Consider the following 10,612-nt stretch of genomic DNA (forward strand, 5'->3'; position numbering starts at 1 on the left):
TCAAAAGGGTCAGATTGATACTCCACCTCACGTTCAGGAATCAATGTTTTTGTAACAAACTTTTCATAACGCTCTTGAGCCTGAAAATTTATAAACCTAGTTTCATCATACTCTTGCTTCGAACTATCATCCCTTGGTTGGGAAGCAGAAGCTTGGACTTTCCCCTTATCCTTATTCCTTCCTACTCTAATTTTAGGAGCCATTATCTACACTCTCAATAACACCAATCCAGAAAATTTTTGACAGCACCTCCCCTTAAATTAAACACTTTCCCTCTTCACAACCACCCTATAAATTCAATTTCACAAAAACACAAAACCCAAATTCTCCAAAGCACAGCAACAAAAATCAATCCCCACCAAAGACACGCAACAATGGAACCCACTCCCAAATGCAGCAAGAAATCTTAGAATAAAAGATTGAAAACACTTACTAACCCTTGAAATGGTCTCCCTTTTGCTTGATTGAGTAAAGCCCCTTGAAAATATTAATCTTCTTCAAAAAAATTAAAAATCTGAATTTTTAGGGTTCCAAAAGATGATTGTGGAATTGGAATTGGGTTTAGAGGAACGAAATTAATCAAAGGACAAAAGGGCTAAGATAGAAGAGAAAATGAAGAAGAATAGTTGAAGGTATGGTGAAATTTTCTAGGAAGAGGCTATAATGGAGAATTTATGGAGGCTTTGAGCTGTTGGGATAGAGAGAACACAGAAGGAGAATGAAAAAAATGAGGGTTTGGGGAAAGGAAATTCGAAACCCCCTGCTTTTTTAAAAAAATTCGGTTATAGAGCACTATAGCACTACATGTCCAGCACCGTAGCGCTACTTCGGGTTTTTGGGCTATTTGGCTCTTGAAAGAGCGTTGTAGCGCTAACAATACAGCACCGTAGCGATAATGAACATTCAAAAAGCCTTTTTGGTTATGAGATTAGCGCCATAGCGCTGCTTCCCATTCAAAAAAAATTCAGAGGCTCTGAGATAAGCGCCATAGCGCCCTATTAATAGCGTTGTAGCGCTGGTGCTCAAATAAAATCCTCCAATCTCCTCTGTAACTAGCGTCGTAGCGCCTCCTCCCAAGAATTCTAGCGCTACTTCCTGACAAATGAAAATTTTCTAACCTTTTTCTTGCAAACTCTTGCGTTTTTTCACGTTTTTCACGGTTCATTCAATACATCAAATTTTTTCTAATTAGAACTAAAATAATCAAAAAAAAAAAATCCCTAAACATTGTTCCAAACCAAATAAAAAAAAAATCATAAATTTAAATTACAAAAGAAATAGTAAAAAAATAAATAAACTTAGGAATGCCTCCTAAGAGCGCTGTCTTTAACGTCTTTTAGCCGGACTCATGTTTGTATTCAGATCAAAGTGGTTCCAAAATCACCATGGGCTTGCATTTTTCCACAGGACCCTCCAAATAATGCTTCAACCTCTGACCATTCACCTTAAAATGTCCCGTCTTCTCACTATGAGCTTGCACTCTTCCATAAGGAAGTGACACAACTATCGTGTACGGTCCTGACCATCTCGACTTCAATTTACTAGGAAAAAGCTTAAGTCTAGAATTAAAAAGCATCACTTTATCTCCTGGTTGAGAATCCTTCCTCAGTATTTGCTTATCATGAAAGGCCTTTGACTTCTCTTTATAGGTCCTCACATTCTCATAAGCTTCATTTCAGAATTCTTCCAGCTCATTTAACTCCATAAGCCTATTTTGTCCCGCCATAAAGAGATCAAGATTTAAAATTTTCACAGCCCAATAAGATCTATGCTCCAATTCCACCGATAAATGGCATGCCTTACCAAACACCAATCGATTTGGTGACATACAAATCAGAGTTTTAAATGCACTGCGATAAGCCCAAAGTGAATCATTGAGCTTCTTCAACCAATCCTTCCTTGACGTATTTACTGTCTTTTATAAGATACCTTTAATTTCCCTATTCGACACTTCAACTTGGCCATTTGCAATTGGATGATAAAATAATGCCTTTCGATGATGAACACCGTAGCGAGCACAAAGAGCAGTGAACCACTTATTGCAAAAATGACTTCCCCAATCACTAATAATTGCTCTGGGGGTGCCGAATCGAGTAAATATATTTTTGTGAAGGAATCTAAGTACCTCTTTCCCGTCACAAGTCAGAGTTGCTGCAGCTTTTACCCATTTATAAACATAATCCACCACAAGCAAAATGTACTTGTTATTGTACGATGACAGGAAAGGTCCCATAAAGTCTATTCCCCATACGTCAAACAACTCAACTTCCAAAATACCAGTCATTGGCATTTGATCTCTTCTTGATATATTCCCAGTTCGTTGACAACGATCACAACTTTTGACAAAAACATTAGCATCTTTAAATAATGTAGGCCAGTAAAACCTACTCTGCAAAACTTTTGTTGCTGTTCTTGTTCCTCCAAAATGTCTGCCGCAATGCAAAGAATGACAGTGAGTCAAGAATGACAACATCTCCTCTTTGGGCACACATCTTCTAATAACTTGATCAGGGAAATGTTTATATAGAATAGGCTCCTCCCAGTAATAATGCTTCACCTCCGAATAAAAGTTCTTCAATTGTTGCCTTGTCATCTCAGGAGGTATAACCTTGGCAGCCACAAAATTTACATAGTCTAGAAACCATGGAACATCTTTGCAAACATTTACTTCAAACAGCTGCTCATTAGGAAAAGCATCATTAATATGAACTTCTTTATCAAGAGAATCCTCATCAACCTCCAATCTAGACAAGTGATCAGCCACCAAATTCTCTGTGCCTTTCTTATCTTTAATTTCCACATCAAATTCTTGCAACAACAAAATCCACCGAATAAGACGAGGCTTGGAATCTTTCTCGGTAATAAGATATTTTATCGCATAATGATCTATGTAAACAACCACCTTATTCCCAATCAAGTATGACCTAAACTTATCAAAGGCAAACACTATGGCCAACAACTCCTTCTCTGTAGTTGCATAATTAATTTGAGCATCATTCAAGGTACGCCTTGCATAATAAATCATTCTGAATACCTTGCCAACTCTTTGTCCCAACACTGCCCCAACCGAAAAATCACTGGCGTCACACATCAATTCAAATGGCAAATCCCATTTAGGTGCTACAACTATAGGTGCCAAAATCAATTTCTCTTTAAGTATCTTAAAAGCTTGGTGACACTTCTCATCACAATCAATCGGAACCTCATTCATTAACAAGGTGGACAGCAGCTTCGAGACCTTGGAGAAATCCTTGATAAACCTCCTTTAAAATCCCGTATGGCCCAAGAAACTCCGTACTCCTTTAACTGAAACTGGAGGTGGCAGATTCTCTATCGTAGAAATATTGGCCTTATCCACTTCAATGCCTTTCTTAGAAATCTTGTGCCCCAATACAATTCCTTCATTCACCATAAAGTGGCACTTTTCCCAATTAAGTACTAAATGCGACTCTTCACATCTCCTCACCACCAAATCCAAATTAGTCAAACACTTGTCAAAAGAAGACCCATAAACCGAAAAATCATCCATAAAAATGGCAACCCCCTTCTCAACCATGTCAGAGAATATCGCCATCATACACTGTTGAAATGTGGCTGGTGCATTACATAACCCGAATGGCATCCTTCTAAAAGAAGAAGTATCATAAGGACATGTAAACGGTGTCTTCTCTTGATCCTCTGATGCAATTATAATATGATGATAGCCTGAGTGCCCGTCTAGAAAACAATAGTAGTTATGCCCGCCAACCTATCCAACATCTGATCAATAAACGACAAAGGAAAATGATATTTCCTAGTTGCCTTATTCAACTTTCGGTAATCTATACATATCCCCCAACCCGTCACAGTCCTTGTTGGAATCAGTTCATTACTTTCATTCTTCACCACAGTCATACCACCTTTTTTAGGTACTACTTGTACTGGACTTACCTAAGCACTATCAGAAATAGGGTAAATCACTCCAGCATCTAACCATTTCAAAATCTCTTTCCTCACCAATTCTTTCATTGTCGGATTAAGTCTTCGTCGAGCATCAATAGTCAGTCTAGCATCGTCTTCCATAAGAATTCTATGCATAACTGTCAATGGGCTTATTCCTCTTATATCAGCAAGAGTCCACCCTATAGCAGTTTTATGAGCCCTTAACACCCTCAACAACTTCTCTTCCCCTACTTTCGAAAGAAATGATGAAACTATAACCGGAAGAGTCTCTTTTTCTCCTAGATAAGCATAGCGAAGATGTTCTGGTAAAATCTTCAGTTCTAACGCAGGTGGCTTCAAAATAGATGGTAATGGTCTTTCCGGTCCCTCGCCCAATTCTTCAAACTTTTTATGCTTGCACGACTCATTTGATTTTATCCACTTCAAATAACTCAAAGCCTCTTCATTATCCTCATCATCTACATCATTAACTGTAAGACTTAATTCAAGAGGATCCTCAATTAATTTTTTTCTCCCTACTACTTCTTCTACCACATCAACTGAGAAACAATTGTCACTTGCTTTAGGATAAGTCATAGCATTGAACACATTAAATACTACATCTTCCCCTTGCACTCTTAGCCTTAACTCTCCTTTTTGCACATCTATAAATGCTTGCCCAGTTGCTAAAAATGGCCTCCCTAAGATAATAGGAACATTCTCATCCTCCTCCATATCAAGCACTATAAAATTAGCTGGAAATATAAACTTATCCACCTTAACCAACACATCTTCTATAATACCACATGGATGCTTCACAGATCTATCTGCCAGTTGCAATGTTACTGTGGTTGGCCTAGCCTCACCCAAACCAAGTCTACGAAATACTGACAAAGGCATTAAATTAATACTTGCCCCTAAATCGCAAAGTGCATGCTTACATGCAAAATCCCCAATCGTGCATGGAATAGTAAAACTAACAGGATCTCGTAACTTTTGAGGAAGTTTCCTTTGCAAAATCGCACTACACTCTTCCGTTAATGCTACTGTTTCATAATCGCCCATATTTCTCTTATTAGACAAAATCTCCTTCATAAACTTCACATAGCTGGGCATCTGTTCTAACGCTTCTGCGAACGATATATTTATATGTAGCTTCTTGAACACCTCTAAAAACTTTGCAAACTGCTTATCCAAATTATGCTTGCGCAGTCTTTATGGATATGGAATTCTAACGTGATGCTTAATACTCACAGGTGGTACCTCCTCTTCCTTCCTAAGGTCTTCAGTAACCTTTTCGTCATTAGACTTCTCTTTGTCTATGCCTTGTGTATTTCCCTTCAGACCTTCTTCTTCTGACTGATTCTTCTCTGGCCCTTCATACCTTGTTCCACTCCTCAAAGTAATAGCTTGACACTATTCTTTAGGATTAACTTCTGTAGTGCTAGGAAAATTTCCTTGAGCTCTATTCGACATTAAAGTAGCCAACTACCCTATTTGAGTCTCCAAACTCCTAATGGACGCCCTGGTTTCAGTCATAAATTGGTTGAGTACATCAGGTTGAGGTTCACCTGGTTTCATTGGCATTGGGTGAGGTCTATTTTGTGGTTGATAATATCCTGGTGGAGTGTGTTGTTGTGCATGTTGTTGATATGGTGGTCTATTTTGTGGAGGTTGATATTGTGGCTGAGGTGGAGGGTAAGGTTGTAGAGTGTTTTGGTTATTGAACCAGGAAAAATTAGGATAGTTCTTCCAACCTGGGTTGTAGGACATGGAATTGGGATTATTGGGTTGTCTCTGGTAATTCCCTATAGCTTGTACTTCTTCCATGGGCACATTATTCATATCTAGAGCAGGGCATTGGTTGGGTGGATGGGTTGTACCACACAATTCACATAGGTTGTGAACTTGCATAGCTTGAGATGGGAGTGCAGTCTTTTGTAGTTGCTTTGTCAAGGCAACTACTTGAGCTGTAAGCATTGATATGGCATCCAATTCCATTATTCCAGCCACCTTCTTTGGTTGTCCCCTTTCAATTGGCCACTGGTAATTATTCATCTCCATCTCCTCTAATAACTCATACGCCTCATTAGCACTCTTACTCATAAAAGCACCTCCCGCCGCAACATCTATAATTGTCCTAGTTGTTCCATTCAACCCATTGTAAAAATTATGCACCAACATCCACTTTTCTATAACATGGTGTGGACATTTCCTTAACAACTCCATAAATCACTCCCAAGAATCGTACAGTGACTCTCCTTCCATCTGATAAAAATTATTGATCTGTCCCTTAGCTTTGTAGCCTTCGCTGGAGGAAAGAACTTGGCAAGAAACTTCTGAGCTAATTCCTCCCATGTAGTGATAGAATTCACCTGCAAGGATATCAGCCAACTCTTCACCCTATCCCTTAGTGAAAATGGGAATAGCCTCAATCTTATAGCATCATAACTCACCCCATTCATCTTGAACGTAACACATAACTCCAGAAAATTAGTTATGTGTAAATTGGGGTCCTCCGTTGGCATACCTCCAAACTGAACAGTTGTTTGGACCATTTGGAGAATTGCTGGCTTAATCTCAAAATTGTTTGCAGCAATGGTTGGAGGTCTAATGCATGAATGCACTCCTGTAACAGTAGGAAGTACATAATCTCTCAAAGTTCTTGGTCCTTGCTCCCTTGGAACCTCTGCAGCCCCTTGATCATTATTAGCACTGTTTCCCAAATTGTTAGCCATGGTAAACTCCAATCTCCTCTTTGTTTTTCGGTTCTGTCTGCACATTCTTTCAATTTCTAGATCGATTGGTATAATCTCCTTTTGTCTATTGCTTCGCATATACCAACAATCCCTGAAACACAATAGAACCTTGATCCAAATAAATGTTAAACAGAAATAAATAAAATAAAATAACCAAATTAGAACAAATAACAATTAACTGTGATATTGGAAATTAAGTCCCCAGCAATGGCGCCAAAACTTGATCTGTAAAATCTGTACGCAAGTATATGTAGTCGTGTCAAGTAATAAATCCTGGAAGAACAGATATCATCCCGCAGAGACTATCTTCCAAGTACCACTAATTGATTTTCAATGTCTTAAACAAGTATCAGATGAAGCTAATTCCCCTTAAGTGTTCCTTCGAAGTTGGATCAGGGAAATTCTTGGGATTTATAGTGAACTCACAAGGAATTGAAGCTAATCCTGAAAATATTAAGGCCCTGATCGAGATGAAGTCGCCAACAAAAATAAAAAATGTTCAAAGTTTAACCAGAAGGATTGCCGCTTTAAGTAGATTTATCTCCAAATCAACAGACAAGTGCATTCCATTTTTTAATCTACTTAGGGACAATAAGAAATTCGAGTGGACATAAGAGTGCGAGCAGGCTTTCCAGGCTCTGAAATTTCATATGTCACAATCGCCAATTTTGTCCAAGCAGGTAGAGAAAGAAACTTTGTTCATCTATCTGGCAGTCACCGAGTATGCTGCTAGCGATGTCCTGATCAGAGAAGAGAAACATGTGCAAAAAGTTGTGTACTATATAAGCAAGAGGCTAAAAGGAGCAGAACTGCGATATTCGCCCATTGAGAAATTAGCCTATTGCTTGATCTTAGCCTCCAGAAAGTTGCGACCATGTAATGACCCAACTATTTCTAAGACCATAGATCATTAAAACTACTAGACATAGCTACTATTTTGGGAAAACATACATAAGGAATAACATAACTTTATTTAAAACCGCAAAATAAATATTGCGCAAAATACAAAGTAACATATGAAATATAAAATACGGTATGGGTACCCATTATTATAAAACATAAAAACATAATTTAAAAGACTAAATATAACGTCATCCTTGATCGACAAGCAGTCCATTCAATCCATTCATCCTTAACACACAAGCCAAGCTGCCATGAATCTTTCCGCCTCCCATAATCATTTTCCTGCATCAAGCTAAAAATAAAGGAGTGAGCCTAATGCCCAGCAAGAAAAATCTACTAACACATAAATCATAAATCATAAACATAAGACTTTATCATAAACATATACTATAAAACATATGACTATAAAAACATATATCATATAGGACTACAATATTAATGGCCATTAACTCATTAACATGGCATGTGATAAACCATCTAGTTCCTCTGTCTACTAATCGAGGTAGGGTAAATCATAACTCTAAACCATGATAATGATAAAAATTCTTGGGGTTTTCTATCTAAGCAACTATAAGCCCCAAATGACTACAAGACATATATATATATATCATAGCATAAAGCATATCATAACATAAACATATAAACACATAAAATCTATCCTATTTTCCTTACAAAAAACCAGGATATTTGAGAACAAGAACGGGATTAGAACATTCCTAAAATCCAACAGTAAGAATGGTGAGTTTCTAAAGAAAAGAGATGAAAAGAAAACTAAACCATCAAAGAAGAAACTTAACGAGAAGAACCTTAAGTTTTCAAGAAACTTAAACACCTAACCAAGAATCATAAGCAAGAGTTAGGATTTGAAATGAAAATAAAAGAAAACTAAAGAACTATGAAGAGTTGAACTTAAGAATAAGAATACCTTGAATCATCTTATGAATTGATCTAAACCTCGATACCGAAATCTCACTGTATCTCACTTCCCAAGTGTTTAGAAAAGCTTAGAATGATAAAGCTTTTAACCACAAAACCCAAGTGTTTCTCTCTATAGTAACACTAGCAACTTGGAGGCTCTGAAGACTGCTTGAAGAATGAAGAAAATGGCTGATTACTAGGTCCTATATATAGAGTTCAAGGAGCGAAAATAACCCCTTTTAATTTGAATAAATAAATGAATATAAAATGAAAAAGATTTGAATTTTCATTCAACAGACGCTCAGAACTCGGTCAAAATCGTTCAAAGGTAAGTCTAAGTGGTTAAGGTTGTTTTTAAATTTAAAAATCCTCAATATTCAAAAATTAAGCACCAGGGGCGATATATCGCCTAGACCACTTTCGCGAGCCCCGTTCGAATGTTCGTGCAAAGTCGACGTGTTTTCCGTATCTTCTGTAGGCGATATATCGACCATTGTAGCTGCGATATATCAGCATACGTTGATATATCAAACACGTATTTGCACTTTTTCAGCATATTTTGAATTGATAAAATAGCTTTGACTGAGTCATAATATGATCCTAACAGCTACTGGAAGGTTCTAGAGCTTCTAGATCTTTCTTTTAATTAAACTATTCATCAAAATACTTAAATGCTTAATAAATATGATTATGACAAGTGTCACAATCTTAATAATTCTATCTAAACCTTAGGTTATAATAAATGGCATCTCTATAATCAACTATATTAATCAAACCTTATGTTATAATTAATATTCTTAAAATATAGGTTAAACTTATATAATCCATAACTGTTGCTAGGAGTGTCCAACTAAGTCCTGACTTGAACCAAAATTCACGGAATTTAACATACTACAAACTAATACTAACTACTACTACTATCTAGCTAGCTAAGGAAATATTCTGGGACACTACAATTCTTCCCAACTTTTCGCCCCTGAAATTTATTTACCAAAAAATTTCGGATACCGAGCTAACATGTCTTCCTCCAACTCCCACGTTGCCTCCCGTTCAGAACTATTACTCCATAGGACCTTGACTATCAGAATACTCTTAGACCGTAATTCTTTCATCCCTCTATCTAGGATGCTAACCAGTCATTCCACCGTAACTCAAGTCTTTCTGGAGTGTTATCATTCGTAGTTGAGGACGTGAGATGGGTCTGACACGTATCTATGCAGCATCGAGATGTGGAACACATTATGGCTATATGCTAGAGTTGGCGATAGGGATAATCTCAATGCAACTGTTCCCACCTTGTCCAATATCTCAAAAGGACCTATAAACCAGGGACTAAGTTTGCCTTTCTTCCCAAACCGCTTCACACCTTTCATAGGAGATATCTTTAAGAAGACTTGATCTCCGACTTTGAATTCCACATCATGTCGCTTGGCATTCGTATAACTTTTCTGTTGGCTTTGAGCAGCGAGCATACACTTTCTAATCAGTGCCACTGCATTATGAGCTTCTCTAACAGCTTTGGGTCCAAGAAGTTGCATTTCTCCTACCTCATCCCAATGTAACGACGTTCGACACCTCCTTTCATAAAGTAACTCATAGGGTGCCATCCCAATTGTTGACCAATAGCTATTGTTGTAGGAGAATTCTATAAGTGGCAAATACTTACTCCACGATCCTCCAAAATTGAGTACACAAGCGCGCAACATATCTTCTAAAATCTATATGGTACGCTTGGACTGACCATCGGTCTGAGGATGAAATGCCATACTAAGACTTAACTTGGTACCCATGGCTTGCTGCAAGCTTCCCCAAAATCTTGATGTAAACACCGATCCTCTCTCAGATACTATGGTCTTAGGAATTCCATGCAGTCATACTATTTCTCGAACATAAATGTCTTTGTATTGATCCACTGTGTATGTAGTCTGGACAGGCAGGAAGTGAGCTGACTTGGTTAGTCTATCTACTATTACCCAAGTCGAGTCGTTCTGCTTATTTGTTCGTGGTAGTCCTGTCACAAAATCCGTGGCTATGTCCTCCCACTTCCATTCTGGAATACTAAGCAGTTGCAATAAGCTTGCAGGCCGCTGATGTTCTGCTTTCACTTGCTG

At 37.8% G+C, this 10,612-nt stretch overlaps 1 protein-coding gene across 1 annotated transcript; it reads right to left on the reverse strand.

Moving 5' to 3' along the window:
• Positions 1 to 5,136: 5,136 nt before the first annotated feature.
• Positions 5,137 to 6,150, reverse strand: LOC133832765 (uncharacterized). The gene is made up of 2 exons (XM_062263069.1): positions 5,476 to 6,150; positions 5,137 to 5,337 (listed from the first exon to the last, which is right to left on the reverse strand). The coding sequence occupies exons 1-2, from the start codon at positions 6,148 to 6,150 to the stop codon at positions 5,137 to 5,139; spliced, it is 876 nt and encodes a 291-aa protein (XP_062119053.1).
• Between the last annotated feature and the right edge of the window lie 4,462 nt (positions 6,151 to 10,612).

The sequence above is a fragment of the Humulus lupulus genome, chromosome 4, assembly GCF_963169125.1.
Source record: "Humulus lupulus chromosome 4, drHumLupu1.1, whole genome shotgun sequence".
In the NCBI taxonomy this organism is placed as follows: Eukaryota; Viridiplantae; Streptophyta; class Magnoliopsida; order Rosales; family Cannabaceae; genus Humulus; species Humulus lupulus.

Coding starts and splice junctions, on each gene's coding strand:
- LOC133832765 (XM_062263069.1), bottom strand. CDS start 6,150: ATGGAGTTGTTAAGGAAATGTCCACACCATGTTATAGAAAAGTGGATG. Junction 5,338..5,475: donor CAGGTGAACCTCAACCTGAT/GTACTCAACCAA, acceptor CCTAAAGAATAG/TGTCAAGCTATTACTTTGAG.